Source organism: Monodelphis domestica, chromosome 4, assembly GCF_027887165.1.
Source record: "Monodelphis domestica isolate mMonDom1 chromosome 4, mMonDom1.pri, whole genome shotgun sequence".
NCBI classification, from domain to species: domain Eukaryota; kingdom Metazoa; phylum Chordata; class Mammalia; order Didelphimorphia; family Didelphidae; genus Monodelphis; species Monodelphis domestica.
In genome coordinates, this window is record NC_077230.1 from 369,584,305 (window position 1) to 369,600,537 (window position 16,233).

Here is a 16,233-nt window from a genome sequence, read left to right on the forward strand (position 1 = left end):
TAGAGTAGATTGCTAAAGAAACTTTCAGCTTTAAAATCTATAAGCCCAAGATAAAGATTTTGGGTGCCGCTTGTCATAAAGAATATTACATCGAGGTTAGAATTTTACTTTTAGATAATAATTTTTCACCTTCCTTTATTGCTATATCAGGTATAAAAGCACTTTGCTTCCAGCAGCAACACTACAAAGTTGTGGTGTAAATATGGATTATTACCACATTTTATAGTTGCAGACAGAATCTTAGATTAAACCATTTGCCCATTGTCACAGGTTAGCAAGTGTTAGAATTGTAATTTGAACCCATGTCTTTGAACTCCAAGCCCAATTCATTTAACCTTGATGTTGCATATAATGGCTCACATTTTTAAGGTTTTCTGAAACCGTTTTTTTTCCATATGACATCTCTATGAAGAAGATAAGGCCTAGCTTAGATGATTTGTCCAAGGCCGAATATCTGGTGGTTGACAGATCAGGGATTAGAACATCTACTTCTAAGTCAGAAATGTTCTTTCTTCTCCTATCACAGAAGGGCAATATGGAGCCTTTTTGCTTCAATTTTGCTTCCAGTAGAATTGGCCAATCCTTAAAACTGCATCATAATGCTCACATGATGAATTACTTTTTTTGGGGATTTCTAATTTTAACTAATTTCTAATTTTAACTCTTGTGTCCTAAGCATCCTTCGGCTATGTTAAGATGGGGTCCTTTTGGAGATATAGGGCCAATATGAGGAATGAAATAGTTACTGTTATAAATGTTCCTATGGTGGTTTCTCTGCCTTTGTATTAGTTTTCAACTGTACATAGTAAGAGCATCTGTATGTTTCTGTAGCACATGTCACCATAATGTCTAGGTGCTAATTAAGTGGTTCTGAGAGGGAGAGAAAGGAACTATACTATTTACTATACAAATAGCAAAAACAATCTCAAAAAATGGTGTTGGAGAGGGAAGTATTGTCTAATGGTAACAATTGAAATGTCATTTTCAGAGATTCTCATAAACTAATGAGGTCACTAAAATGATTCTGTTGGCCTTTTCTGCATGCAAGCCTCCATACCAGCACTTACTTTCACAAACATTTGTCTTTTTTTCTCTCTTCCTGGCAGAAATTATCCCCGATTCAGACAGAAGCCCTTACAGAGGTACAGCCTGACTCAGTGGGTAGACAGGAACCTTCGCAGCCATCGTCGGTTCCAAGGCCTTGGTGATCAATTCCAACACACTCCAGTTGTTTCATCCCCCCACCTATGAAGGAGCTGCTCTAAGACACCCCATCAGTATTCAGAACAATTTTTGTTCCTTTCCGTTTGCTTTATAGACTTTTGAATAATTTTATTTTAATGAGACTTTTAAATGACCGTGTCACCTTTTGGAAGTGCCCGTTTGTAGACATCATCTGTTTTGTATGAGGTCCTTTTTGTTTTCTGTAGTCATAGCAAGGTGGTATGTGTGTGTGTGTGTGTGTGTTTGTATTTTTAAAAATTTATTTTGGTCAAAGCCAGCTGTCTCTCAAGAGTCAGTATCTGGCCGAAACACCTAGCCTTAAGCAGAGTGACCCTCTAACATACAGAGTAGAAACCCATTTCTGATGTCTAGAAAAGGCCCTTTTAGATCTTTTTTAAAGGAGGTAATACCAGCCCACAAAGTATAGTATTTATGAGCTTTAGTTACTCTGCAACCAATAGACTGGATTCGTTTTTATTTTTTAACTCAGTACCTCTCAGTATTTTGTAAATTTGTAAACTGTGGGCATTTGAATTTAATTAAGTAAGGCAGAAGTATTATGGAAAGGACATAATAGAGCAAATTTGTTAGCTCCCTTCTCCCCTTTCTGTACCTTCAAGACACCATTGTCTTGTGGCTTTTTATTCCTCATTAAACAATTTCATTTTGCATGCCAGTGTTTGCAGACATCCTGCACTTGTGACTAACTCTGGAATAATGCCTGATCATTATCTTTGGACCCTGGTTGAATCCCCCTTCTTAAAGAAGTTCTTCTTGTTTTCTTTATACAGTAGCTGCCACTTGAGGTTTCTGTCTGAAGCATTCCTACAACTTCTCTGCTCTCTTATGAAAGGACTGCCTTGAAACCTCAGTTGTATATAACAGACCAGAAATGTAGATTAAAGGAGAGTTGTCAGTAGGTTTTTACCCCTCTCAGCTTTAAATACAAGCTGTTGTGTTGTTTACCTTGATTCCCTATCAAGTGTCAGTAGTGGGCGCTAATGTCTGTGCCTAACCGAGACATATGTTTAGGGCCTGCAATGTCTGTCTACCTTGGAAGGGAACTGGAGGTCCCCCATGGCAGATAGAGTACTTCCCTGGCCCATAGAGCCTCACATTCGTGTTGAAAAAGAAGTTTGAGCCTTCCCTTGTCTATCCGTTTATTAAGCATCTACTGTGTGTAAGACATGCAAAGACAAAATAAAAAGTTCCTTCCCTGTAAACATGTGTTTTCATTTTAATTTGGGGGAAGTTGTTTAAAGCTTCAGCAAAAACATCTAACATACCAACCACATCTGATAGTGTGGCAACATTTTCTGTGTAAATCTCCTCCTTCCCCAAAAGAAGCATGTACCCCACATAGATTTTCAAAACAGTTAACGTGGTAAAAATGAAAGCTGAACCCCGAGCATTGTCTGCTCTTAAGGTTTGATAGTCATGCCACAGACATGATCTGGACAAGTGTCTTACTGAATAATTAAGTCTATTGTATTATTACTGACTTATTTATTTGCCTTTAATTTTTTATTATATACTTTAAAATATTACATAACATACACAGATGTGATGTATTTATGTGGTGCTCTCAGGTTTCAAAATACATTATATATACCATTGGAGTTTCATGATAACAGTGGAAGTCGGTATTGTAGGGATTATTTTCATTTTTTGGATGAGGAAACTAAGGCTCAGAATTGTAATGATTTGACCTCAGGTCACAAAAAGTGTTAGAACTGAGACTTGAACCCTAAGTCCTGTAGTGCTGTGGACAACACAAAGAAGCACTGAATGCTTTTGTCGGTCTAGTCAATCAGTCAACAGCTATTAAATGCTTACTATGTAGCAGATACTGTGCTAAGTTATGGGGACAAAAGTACAGACAGAGGGAAAGAACAAAGAATGAAACAGTCTCACAATTTGCTTCTGTTCAAGATGTAGGGATTAGAGGATAACAGATTTAGTGCTTGGGCAGATTTTGACGTTATTTGATCCAAAGTTTTCATTTTACATGTGAAGATGTAACTTGCCTAAGGCCACATAAGTGCAATATTTGAATCTAGGTCCCCTAACATCAAATCCAGGGTTCTTTCCATTGAGCCACACTCTTGTCTATTTCAGTCCCCTCATTTTGCAAGTGGGGAAACTGAGGTTCAGAGAGGGGAGGGGACTTTCCCTTGCTCACATAGTCCCCAAGTTACAAAAGTATAGAATTTTAGACCAGGTCTTTTGACTCTTCTTGTACCTTCCCAAAATGACAGTCACAGATCTGGTTCTTAGGAATGTCACCAATCTGTTGTCAGTGCGCACTGAATGTTTCTATAAAGATTATACACATCTTAGGTAAGTGGTAGCATTCTTAGGGTTTGGGGTTTTGGTTTTAAAGCATCCTTTATCCTCTTTGTTTTGAACTGGTCCTGACCTTGGTGTGCGAGTAACCTATGGGGGCAGGATTCCTCTCCTGGCTTAAAGAAAAGTGACTTGGGCATATTTAACTTAGAGGCCACAGAGTAGCTTTTAAGGAATAAGCCTAGAGAGTATTTTCCATTTTCCTGGGTAGACTCCATTCTTACCCAATTAGTTCAGATTCTTTAACTTAAAAAGCAAAAGTCAAGATGCCATATGAAAGGAATTGAAATAAGTTGGTTGAATTTATATTTTGTGCATTGATTTACTTCCCAAGCTTGCTCTGGAAATAGACTTAGTGAGCAAGACATTGACGATGACTGCTTTGGGGACCAGAAAGAAGTTAAAATAAATGCAGTTGAAAGAGCAGAACTGGCAGCTGTTTCAGGAGTGTTTTCTGAACTGAATGCACCCTGCCTCCGGAAAGGTGAAGGGGGAGAGTGCTTGGCTTAAGTTTAAAAGCATCCCATTCCAAGCTTAGCTGTGGAGTTTTTTATGGCAGGCTGGCCGTAACAGGAGATCTTGCCTTACTTAGGCAGATCAGATGAATGAGGGGATAGCCAGAGAATGTGACTGTCACATGGCTTTTCTATTTAAATAATCCTGTTTTTCTGGAGCTCTGGCACTTAACTGACTTGGATCTGGGGCCCTAACAATTAAAATATATCCTGAAGCAAAAACAATAATACCAAGGAAAACTGTAGCATGGCATGTTCTCTGAGGGTGGTGGTGGAGCATGAAATGGTATAGACGAAGGCATCCATATTCTTTTCAAAGTTTGATATTTGTGTGCATTTGGTGCTGAATTTTTTTGAGTGAAGTTAATCATAAACTAGAGCTTTGGAACACCTAGTGATCTAGTCCAGCTTTATCTCACATGAGAAAAAGCTCAGATTGTGGTTTCATCAGGGTCTCATAGTCTATGGCATTAATAACGATAATGAAAGTTTTCATTTATATAATACTTTAAGATATGCAAAGCATCTTACAAGTATCTCATTTGACCCTTACAGCTACCTTGGAGGTAGATGCTCTTATTACCTCTGTTTTATAGATGAGGAAACTGAGGCAGATTTAAGTTACTTGCTTTGGGTCACAGTGAATAACTGGGGCAGGATTTGAACTCTTCCTGAATCCAGGCTCATCCCATTATATACTGTGCCCTCAGTATACAGCACACCTGGGAATCCTCTGCCTTGTCACAGAGCAATGATGATTACATTACACTACTTCAGCAGAAAGATTATTTTATTAGTCTCTTTGCTGCTGTTATTTCTATAACAGGGCATGATTTAACCATGAGAAGTCATCTAAGACATGTATGACCAGAAAAGATAGGTGTCTTGAGAATAAAGAATTACAGAGGCTCCCTAAGCTACTCACTGTATATACCGAGTCTCAGAGGAAGGCCGCCAACATATTGGGTGGACCCTAGTGCATCTTCTTTTTCTCTGTTCATTAATGGTAGAGAAAGAGGGCTCAATATATAGAATCACAGAATTAAAAGAGACTACAGTGACCTAATTTTCAGTCTTCTGCCTCAGACTTTATCCACGTTCAGATTCTGTTTGAAGATCCAGAGGAGAGGAGCTCCTTACTTTATGATGTAGTTATTATTCTTGGGGGCAGCTGGGTAGCTCAGTGGATTGAAAGCCAGGCCTAGAGATGGGAGGTCCTGGGTTCAAATTTGACCTCAGACACTTCCTAGCTGTGTGACCCTGGGCAAGTCACTTAACCCCCATTGCCTAGCCCTTACCACTCTTCTGCCTTAGAACAAATACACAGTATTGACTCTAAGAGGGAAGGTAAGGGTTTAAAAAAAAAAGTTATTCTACCAAATTTATTCCTAATTTATTAAGGTTATATATTATATATATCTATATCTAGATATCTTATATTATGCCTAAATTTGCTCGTGCTAGTGCATCCCATTACTCCCATTAATGGCCTTTGGGGCCAAGCAGAGCAGGTCCTTTTCAATGGAAAAGCCCTTTAGATATTTTGAAGACTTCCCCATAATTTTTCAGGCCAAACTCCTCCACTTCCTTTGAACCTCACTATCCTGGTTGCCTCCTCACCCTCAGACACTCCCAGTGTTCCTAAAATTTGGTCTCTATATGAACGCTACGTTCCAGATATGCTCAAACTACCACTTTCCTAGGTGGTTTGCCTCCATACAGGCTAGGATTGCATTTGTTTTTAACAGCTGCTATATCATGTTGTTGACCCATTGAACCCATGATCCATTAAGGGAAGAGGAAGGGAACAGTCATTAAGTGCTGCCTATATCCAAAGCACTGTGCTAAACCCTTTACAAATAACTTTCTTGCTCTTCACAACAACCCTGGGATATAGGTGCTACAAAACAGATGTTATCCCTTTTTTACAGTTAAAGGAAATTTGAGGCAGACAGTCTAAGCAACTTGTGTAATTACAGTCAGCATTTGAGCTTGAGCCTTTCTATCTCCAGGCCCAACTGTTTATTTACTCCCCTACCTTATTGTTTAGTCATGTTAGGCTCCTTGTGACCCCTTGGATCATAGAGAGCATGCCAATGCTATCTGTGGAGTTTTCTTGGCAAAGATATTGGAGTGGTTTGCCAATTCCTTCACCATTGGATTAGGGCAAACAGAGATGAAGTGATTTACTTCAAACAACTAGAAAGTGTCTTTGTTTGGATTTGAACTCAGGTCTTCCTGACTCCAGGTCCAGCACTCTATCCACTGGGCCACCTAGCTGCCTCACCTCTGCCCCACTAGATGCTAGTAAAACTGTTAGATATTTTTCCAAATGAAATGTCAACTATCCATTGCTCCCCTCTGGACAAGGCATGGAGGTCACTTTAATTTCAACTATAAAGAAACTCACTATTGTTCTTGACAAAGGAAAAAAAAATGTGTTCACTAAGTTTTCAGTTTAGAACCTGATGTAAATTTCAGCTCTCCATCTCCATCTCCAGTATAAATCCCAAGAAACTCTATGACCAAAATACTGCAATGACTTTGGAAACTTCCCATTTAGGCATTGGGTGGTGTAGCTAGTTATGGAAACAGGACCTACCATGCTAGCACACAGCATAGGGAATCAGCTAGTGGGGTTGTTGCTGAGGAGGGGGTGGCAGCTTTCTTCTAGTACATAGATCTAGAGTGATGTTGCCATGGATGTAGGAGTGGCTGCTCCTGATTCCTTGAGGGTAAATTATAGTGTTGAGAAAGGCATTGCTGTAGTTGGAAAAATGTTTAAATTTGATGAAGATGTGAACCTTGGCATGGGACACATTAAGAACTTGACAGGGGAAAGATGGATCACGTTCCTGCCTCTGCTGCTACTGCTGCTGTAGTTTGTTGAAATGGGAGGAAAGATCAGATTTCTGTCCATATTAGAGCCTTGTCCCTCCCTGAAAGGGGGTGGTGGTAGGGTCATGAAGGACTCACCATGCAGCAGGAAGGTTACCTGTATCTTGATGCATTGCTACTGCTTAAAAAAAAAAAAAACCAAACACAACACAACACCCTTATTTTCTGTTTTAATAACAACTCAAGACAGATGGGTAAGAGCTAGTCAAATGAGAGTAAATGACTTGCCAGGTCACACAGCTAGGAAGTATCTGAGGCCATATTTGAAGCCAGATTCTCCTGACTCCAGGTCTGGTACTCAATCCACTGTGTCACCTAGCTGCCCCACTGCATATCTGTTCCAAGGCAGAAGAATGGTAAGGGTCAGGCAATTGGGGATAAGTGATTTTCCCAAGATCACATAGCTAGGAAGTGTCTGAGGCAAGATTTGAACGGAGGACTTCCCATCACTAGGCCTAGATCTCTTTCCACTAAGCCAGCTGGCTGCCACAATTTAGTAGAAATCTTCTGGCACACCTTGATATTGAGTCTTTTGGTGCTCTGGAAAGATGACCCTGAAGCTAAAGCTCTTAATAGGTCTTTACTGAATCTGGAAAAGCTTCAAGTAAACTTCAGCCTAACTTAGTGAAGGGAGCATTGGCATTGATGAAATTATAAACCCTCAAAGAGGTAGAAACACAGTCTGTAGCCAGCAGAGGAAAGGGAAAAATGAAGGGAACAGTTTAATCTATCTAATTTGTGTGGAGAGAAGCAATATGAGATAAAGCTAGCACCAATATAGTAGGTGGATTGCTGCCAGATTATGGATGAAGATGAATGTGAGTAGATGGATTCTCAAATTTACTAGCAAGGGAGTAGGGGACCATTGAATATTTTTGAGCATAATGACATAACAATCTTTATCTGTGTGTAAAGGTTAGAATGCCACCAGTGCTGGACTTCTAGGAAACTAAGTGTTCTAGGTGGGCGGTAATGAGGATCTAGTAGGATAGGTTTCAGGAGTGAAAGTATAAAGACTTAATAGCTGATCCAATGGGGAGAATCTGAGAATCAAAAGAAATCCCTAAATATTTGAATCTGGTAGACAAGATGATTGTTGTTGCTGCTGCTAGAAATAGAGAAGGAGAAACAGGTTAAAGTGGACATCACCGAAGGTATCCTGGGCACCCCTGAGATTATGGAATATTTGATTGTTTTTAATTTTTTATTGATATTTTTTGTTTTGATGTCACATTCATTTCTAAGTAAATCCCTTCATCCTTCCCCCTTCCCTCCCCATATCCATCCAGCCATTGTAACAAAGATTTAAAAAGCAAGAGAGAAAAAAGCAGTTCAGCAAAACGAAATCAGTATCAGTAGTGTATGCAATATCCTTAGCCTTCTACTAATGCTACTTTGGAAGGGAAGTGCATTTTCTCTCTTTGCCCTGGGGCCAAGTTTGATGAGCAATTTTGATGCAAAAGCCACTTATTAAATGATTTCTTTGTGTGAAGCCCTTTCTCTAGGGTAGCTTATCCCTAGTGGATGGGGGTGGATGGGGGAGAGACCCAGTGTTCCTTATCTAATGCCTATTGTATTGTGTGCCCAGACTCCTTCCAGGTGTCCCTGGGGTAAGGGTTTCAGAAAGCAACAATAGCTGTCATTCCTTAGCTGGTATTTAAGAGCTCTGCTTCACGCAGAGAAAATAAAATAGCAACAAGTGGGAGCAGCCTTTCCTCTCATACCATATGTTTCCACTGGTATGGATTCTACCATTCCTGGGAGTTTGCTAAGTGTTCTGCTCTTTGGGGGAAGTCAGTGTCTGGGCTCTTCTTATCATGGAGGGTTGATGAGCAATGAGACATGGAGGAAAGAGATTTTGGAGTCAAAAGACCAGAGTTGACTGTCCATTTTGCTGTTTACTCTGTGGGGATTTATCATCTGTCTTCCCTGGGCTTCCATTCCTTTAGTGGCTAAGTAAAGGCATTGCACTAGCCCACTCCTAAAGTCTTTTCCTGCTCTAAATCCTATTGTATTGGCCCAAGTCCATCTTTTTAACACTAGACTGTTTTCCTTGTAATGCTGTGTGACTGCCCTTCATAGGACCCCAAGATCTCAGGGAATCAAAATGAGGGGAACAAACATTTATATAGCACCTACACTGTACCGGGCACTGTATTAAGCTCTTTACAAATATTATCTCATTTGATCCTCATAACAACCCTGGAATATAGATGCCTTATTATCTTTGGCATGAGCATTGTACCCATAAAACTATAGAAGAGTTTTAGGCAAACTATAAGCAGGGAAAATCCTTTGCTCCCTTACATTCTTGTGACTCCTAACCCCAAACATCTGGTAACCCTGAGAGGATTATCCTCTTTGGATCATCCTTTAAATGGACAGAGAGATACATACACCTCCTTGATATCATTATATTGTATCTCAGACATCCATCTGTCCTCTAACTAGGAGGGCCACCCCCTTTGTCTTCAGGCAAACCCCCTGCCCATGCCTCCATGCGTACCACTCTTCACAGCGAGTCACATCTTCACTGTTGTAAAGAGTATGAAGACCCCAGAATTGATGTCATGGGGAACAGCTTTCCATCTATGCTGTTCCCTGACCAGTCTCAACATTACCTCCTAAATGAATAAATTTCTCTTTTTATTTTTAAGCTAAGTTTTGGAGCCTTGCATCCTTGCAAAAGGTATCCTTCCCGAACCCCAGGGGTTTGCCTCAAGCCCCCCACAATGTCTTCATTTTGCAGTGCAGGAAACTGAAGCAAATGGGTTAAATGACTTTGCCCAGATCATATAGCCAGTTAATTTCTGGGGCTCCATTGGAACACAAGTCTTCCTGACTCCAGCCCATTGTTCTCTCTCCTGCACCATTTGGTGTGAGCATGCTGCCAACAGTGACCTGCCTCAGAGGAGATATTATCAAAGATATGTGGGACTAGAAAAGAAGGTGTAAGGCCATTCACAGGGAAAGATAGCCAAGTACTGAACCCCAGCACACCCAGAAAGATGCTCGGGGCAAGAGCTACACAGAAGGAGAGAAGGAAGAGACAGTGAATAGATTATGACATGCATATCTACCTTGATGAGCTCCTGATCCACCATGGCATGGCATGGAATGGCCATCTTAGAGAGATCCTGTCCTTCACTGCCTCCCTCTCTGGTGCTAAGAACTTTGTGCCAGAGTAGGGAATCTCCATGTCAGTAGCAATGGAAGTGGGGTTGGGGGTCGGGTGGGGGTTTACCCTCTTCCAGAAGAATGAACTAATCCTTTATAACGGGGGCGTAATTACCCAGCACAGCATCTTCACCCAAGGAAGAGCCGAGCCGCCCCCCCCAAACCTAGCAGGGGGGCAAATTTTTTCCCACTTTTGAGACAAAAGGGGAATGATTACTAAGCCAGCTTTAGAACAAGCCTGCTGCCTTTGTAGGGCAGAGCACCTGTTAGGAGAGAGATTTCCTCTTGTCACAGGAGATATCAGCTGGTCACCAGTGGAATTTCTTAACAAACTGCTGGCTTATCATTTCATGGCCTAGATTTTCCCCACCCACCCTCAAGTGACAATTGGAACTTGATTCCGGGAGAATCTAACCCTTCAATTTTCTCCCTCTGGCACCTGTTGAAGGATATTTCCTTTGCTTAAGTCTCCATAATTTAAGAATCTGTGACTTCATCTTTATGCAGATTGCCCTTCTTTCCACTTGACATAGATCACGAATTTTCCATACATTCAGAACAGGTGTTCTTATGTGATTTAGATATCTTGTCAGCTAGTCACAAAAATGCACCCCAATTCCCCCCGAAAGTGGAAAGCAGACCAGTGTAGAATGGATTTTCTTAACCTGGAATCGATAGATATGATTTTAGAGAATCCCTGAACTTGAAAAGGAAAAAAAAATAAACCTTGCATCTTTATTTTAACTAACTCTTGCTTTTGTTAGCAATCCTCTGTGTTTTGTGCATTTACAACATTCTTAGAGGGATGCCTGTCACCTGGGGGATGGCTGAACAAGTTATGGTATACAAATGTGATGGAATACTATTGTGCTATAAGAAATGATGAGCAGGATGATTTCAGAAAAACCTGAGAGTTCTTATGCGAACTGATACAAAGTGAAGTGAGCAGAAGCAGGAGACCTTAGCACCGGCAATGCTGAAAAGATAAACCAACTGTGAAAAACTCGGGAATGGCGGCCAACGATGATTCCCAAGGACCCATGATATAAAATGATAGCTACTGCCAGATGGAGAATTGATGGGCACAGAGGGCAAATTGAAGCCATTTCCCCCCCTTTTCCTGCCCACCTCCCATGGTTAAAGTGGAAATGGTTGGCAAGGTTTCACATGTACAATGGGTATAGCACTTCTTGCCTTCTCAATGGATGGGGGAGAGGAAGAAAATTTGGAATTGAAAATTAATAGAAAAAAATTCTGGTAAGGCATTTAGACTTCACCAGACTGTCAGACCCCCAAAAGGCTAAGAACCCCCACTTTAGTGAGTCTCCAGAGTTGCTGCTCCTCCTAAGCCTCCCCATTAAATTTAACCGTGGGAAATTTTAGCATCCTCCTGTCGCTAAACCTCTCTGAACCTGTCCGGGTGGTCCTCAGACAAAAGATACAAAGACCTTAAAAGACTGATATATATTAATTTAAGGTGGCCAAGGAATTCAGCTATGTAATTCCTAAATAAAACACTCAAGTCAGCGGCCAATTTTTTTATGGTGTTTTAATTACAAACAGGAGGAAGAACGTATTAGAGGGAGAGAAAGAGAGAGGGAAAGGGGAGAGAAGGAAAGAGGGCTTAAAATACCCCCTCTGCTCAGGCTGAGCCAAAGCGGGCCCAAGGCCCTGGATAGCCAAGGCAAGGAATGAGATCAGAACCTATCACTCACGTGACCAAACTCAGTAATAACCCAACTCACATTTCTCTAACATATTAGGGTTGACACTATTTACCTCACAGAGCTCCATTTGGGCTGAGTAATGTAAGCCTGATCATTCCCATTTTAGAAGATGAGGCTCTGGAGAGGTGAAGCCACTTGCCCAAGGACACAGATCAATTTAATTCACTAAGCTTTTCAGTTCCTGTTATTTGCCTGGTGCTGGGCTAAGGGATGGGGATACCAGGACAAAAACAAAGCTCTCTTGGACACAGGCTTGCCTGAAGCTTAGCGAGGTTGTGACTTGTTCCGGGGAATCCAGCTTAGAACCTAGATTTCTTGACCCCCAATTTAGGGCTCTTTCTACTGCACTGCACTGCAGTGCCTTTTCATAGGAATCAGAGCTTGGACTCACCTAGTAAAGCCTTTGAGAGCCCAGGGTCACCTGTATGCTGAGAAAGCATCAAAGAAGTTCTTGTTTGGGGGAAATGAGAGAAGACAAAGTGATCCCCCTTGAACGGGGATGGGGGGAGCAGTAGTCTTTATTGGGAAGTGGCGGATCTATCCAAGCAAATTATAGCAATGAATTTTTTTTTTTTTCGAGAAGAAAATAAATGTTCTCCCAAGCTTGGAAGGGGTGAATGTAGTGGCTTGACCCCTGAGGTTCCAAGAATCCGAATCTAGTGGAGCCTTACAGAAACCCAAATTTAAAGAGGGGTTGGACTGCCCTACCCCTCCTTCGTGCTTGAACAACTGGCAAACAGATCAGTTCTGCCAGCCGCCTTCCAAAGCAGGGCTGCTAATCTCATGTCACCATCCAGTTGTCAGACCTGAACAGATATAGTGTCATTTGTTAGCTCCAACAGGGACCGAACTCTGGAAGAGGCTGGATTAGGTCTCTCTCTGACCTTTTGTGCCTTCTCTCTTTAGTCTTCTGAAAAAAATTCAGACCTCAGTCTGATCATCTCATACTAGGGACAAGGAATAAAGGGGGCAGCGGATTGTTCAGTTGCCTTCGATTGTGTCCAATCTTCATGACCCCGTGTGAGATTTTCTTGACTAAGATCCTGGACTGGTTGGCCATTTCCTTCTCCAGCTCATTTGACAGATGAGGAAACTGAGGCAAACAGGGTTAAGGGACTTGCCCAGAGTCACCCAGCTAGGAAGTGTCTGAGGCCAGATTGGAACTCGGGAAGATGAGTCTTCCTGACAGGTCGCCCAGGTCTCTAAACACCACACGACCTAGCTGCTTCTGTTTTCTAGCCCTTAGAATAACTCTTGCTTCCTCCTTAGAGCATGTGGGTGGCATAATGGACAAAACCTCAGAAACTTACTAGCTCGATGACCTTGGGCAAGTCCCTTAACTGCTGTCTGCCTCCATTTCCTCAGCTGTAAATAGAGATAATAACAGCTACCTCTCAGGGTTGTTGCAAAGACTAAATGAGAGAGTAATTGTGAAGTGCTTGGCATGGTGCCTGGCATAGAGTAAGTGCTAAATAAATATTGGCTATTATGATAATTATTTACCATTATTATTAGGGCTGAACATGCCCTCCTTATCCCTTCATCCCACAAATCATCAGATCACATTTGGAATGCCGTGTTTGGTTCTGGGCAGCCTAGTCTAAAGGACATTGCTGAGGGGGAGTGTAGTCAGGGAAGGGGCACTAGGATGCTAAAGGCCGTGAGTGTGGACTACAGGCAGTGGGAATGTTTAGATTGGAGAAGAGTTGACTCCGGCTGTCTTGCAAGGCAGTGAGTTCCTTCTTAGATGGCTCATATATGAAATATATTATTAAGATATTATACTTGGGGGGCAGCTGGGTAGCTCTGGATTGAGAGCCAGGTCTAGAGATGGGAGGTCCTGGGTTCAAATCTGGTCTCAGACACTTCCCAGCTGTGTGACCCTGGGCAAGTCACTTGACCCCCATTGCCTGGCCCTTACCACTCTTCTACCTTGGAACCAATACACAGTATTGAGTCTAAGACGGAAGGTAAGGGTTTAAAAAAAAAAGATATTATACTCACTCGTATAAAATAATGAATCTTGAGGCATCACAAGATAGACTATAAATCATTCTTCTCTAATAAGAGAATAATAAGGGAAGTAATTGCATAAATATTCTTTGAACACAGAACAGAAAACTGTTTCTGATTTAATCTCACTAAATAGTGGAATTATAGCCTGGTTTTATGGATTACCACATCATTGAATAATTATCCCCATTCTTTTCTAAGATATTTGAAGTACTTCCTTTATACACAAACCTATAATGGATAGGCAGATAGCAGGCCCAAAGACTCATCTACTTAGTTGTGTCTAGAGTATGGAAAGTAGAGGCTGAACAATCCCTTGTGGAGTATGTCATTGGGAGGTTCTTTTTGTGTATAGGTTTGACTAATGGCTCTTGAGGTCCCATCCAGTTCTCAGATTCTGTGATTCTAGTTTCTCGTTCCCTCTTTATTCCCCTTGCCTTCCTGTTCCAGTTTATCGCTATCCTTCCTAAAAGGCAGTCCCAGAACTCAACATGGCAGTAGAGATGTATTCTGGCCAGGGTAGAAGAGAATGGGACTATTGGCTTTCCTTGTCCTGGACATGACTTACATTGTTCTCTGGAGAGCCATTCCTTTAAGGACTAGACTTAGGTGCCATTTCCTCTATGAAGCCTTCACTGAACCCTTGATAATGTCTTCATGTTTTTTGTATTTTGTTGTATTTATGGAATCCTTGAAAGTAGGGAGTGCTCATCTTTGTGGCCTCAAGTACATTTTTAGAGGCTTAATCAATGTTTATTGAAGGGATGACTTATTGGATAAGGGATGGGGGAGGGAAAGAAGTAGTCAGGAAGGAAAATAAAAGTGATGTAAAAACAAGTTATCAATACATTTGTTGCAAAATTAAATAAATGAATCCATTCTTCCCAAGATCATAATGCACTTTATTCTTTTCTTTTTTATATTTTTATTTTCTCGTTGCCAAAAAATTATACTTTTGACTCATTGAGCTTGCAGTCCAATAGGAACTCCAGATCTTTTCCTTTTCTTCCCCCTCCCACCCCCCAGATCTTTTCCCACACAAACTGTTGTCTAGCTCTGCCTCTTAGACCCTAGATTCATGTGTTTGATTTCTTTGCACTCACATGTCAGACTTTGCATAAAGACTAGAGTGTGTAAAAATTAAATTATCTAGTAATAAAAATATTATATTTTATGAGGTTTATTAAGGATTATTAGAAATCAAGGAATAAAGAAAATACACAATAATAACCATGTGCCCATGGCTGATGAACCAATTCAGAATCCCGGTACTTAGCTTACTTATTACATCATTGCAATGGAATAGAAGAGAGAGAGGGAGGCATTACTGCCAGTTAAATAGCCAATTGTGATCTTGCCCAGGTGGAGACTCAGGTGAGATTATAGGGAATTCTGGGAAATACAAAGGACTTCTGGGAATTGAAGTCTAGGGTTCTGCTTCTGACAAAAGCTCTGTGACCTAGGATGAGTCACTCAATCTCTTTGCTTCAGTTTCCTCATCTATAAAATGGGGTTGATAATTCCTAAAATCCTTACTGCACTGATTGGGTTGTTGTGAAGCTTATGCCAGTCTAATCCAATTCAATCCAATCCAATCCAATTCAATCCAATCCAATAAGCATGAAATAAATAACTACTAAGTACCAGGGACTGGGGGATACAGAGATGAAATGAAAGAGAATCTTTGCCCCCAAGCTACCTACATTTTATTGTAAAGACAATACTTATATGGGAATACGACACCTCAAATAAGATAATACATGCAATGCACTTTGCAAACCTTAAATTACAAGCATGAGGGATGGGCAACTAGGTGGCACCATAGTGCATAGAGCACCAAGTCAGGAAGACTCATCTACTTGAGTTCAAATCTGGCCTCAAACACAGGGTTGAGTAACCCTGGGCAAATCACTTCACCCTGTTTGCCTCAGTTTCCTCATCTGTAAAATGAACTGGAGAAGGAAATGGCAAACCATTCCAGTTTCTCTGTTAAGAAAACGCCACACAGGGGTCACAAAGAGTCAGATGTGACTTAGCTATTCACAATTCCCATCATCTCTAAAGAATGGTTTTTTTTTTTTGAGATTTGTTAAGGTCCCAAGAACCAGCCCTATGACCCCCCTGGGCAATTAGAAACAGTAAGTTTGAGCTGTTGCTCTCCTTGACTTCCTGTTCCAGCAGTCCTGGGTAGTCTCCCGAGGGCCTTTGACAGCACCATTCCCTTCTCCTCCCATTCAGCTTCCCAGCGGACTGCCCCTTCCCCACCTCGAGCAGTCTCCAGAAGGATCCTGTCCTCTCCTCTTAGCTCAGTATCTCCCAAAAGGGGAGATCCC

At 41.3% G+C, this 16,233-nt stretch overlaps 1 protein-coding gene across 6 annotated transcripts in view; it reads left to right on the top strand.

The window, feature by feature from the left end:
• Positions 1–2,447, top strand: part of S100PBP (S100P binding protein) — a 32,251-nt gene extending 29,804 nt beyond the window's left edge. For all 6 annotated transcript variants that reach the window (XM_016422531.2, XM_056795300.1, XM_007492900.3 and 3 more), the window contains one exon: positions 1,107–2,447. In XM_016422531.2, the coding sequence (XP_016278017.1) occupies positions 1,107–1,251 (145 nt within the window). In that variant the 3' untranslated portion in view covers positions 1,252–2,447. The remainder of the gene's footprint in view (positions 1–1,106) is intronic.
• The last annotated feature ends 13,786 nt before the right edge of the window (positions 2,448–16,233 follow it).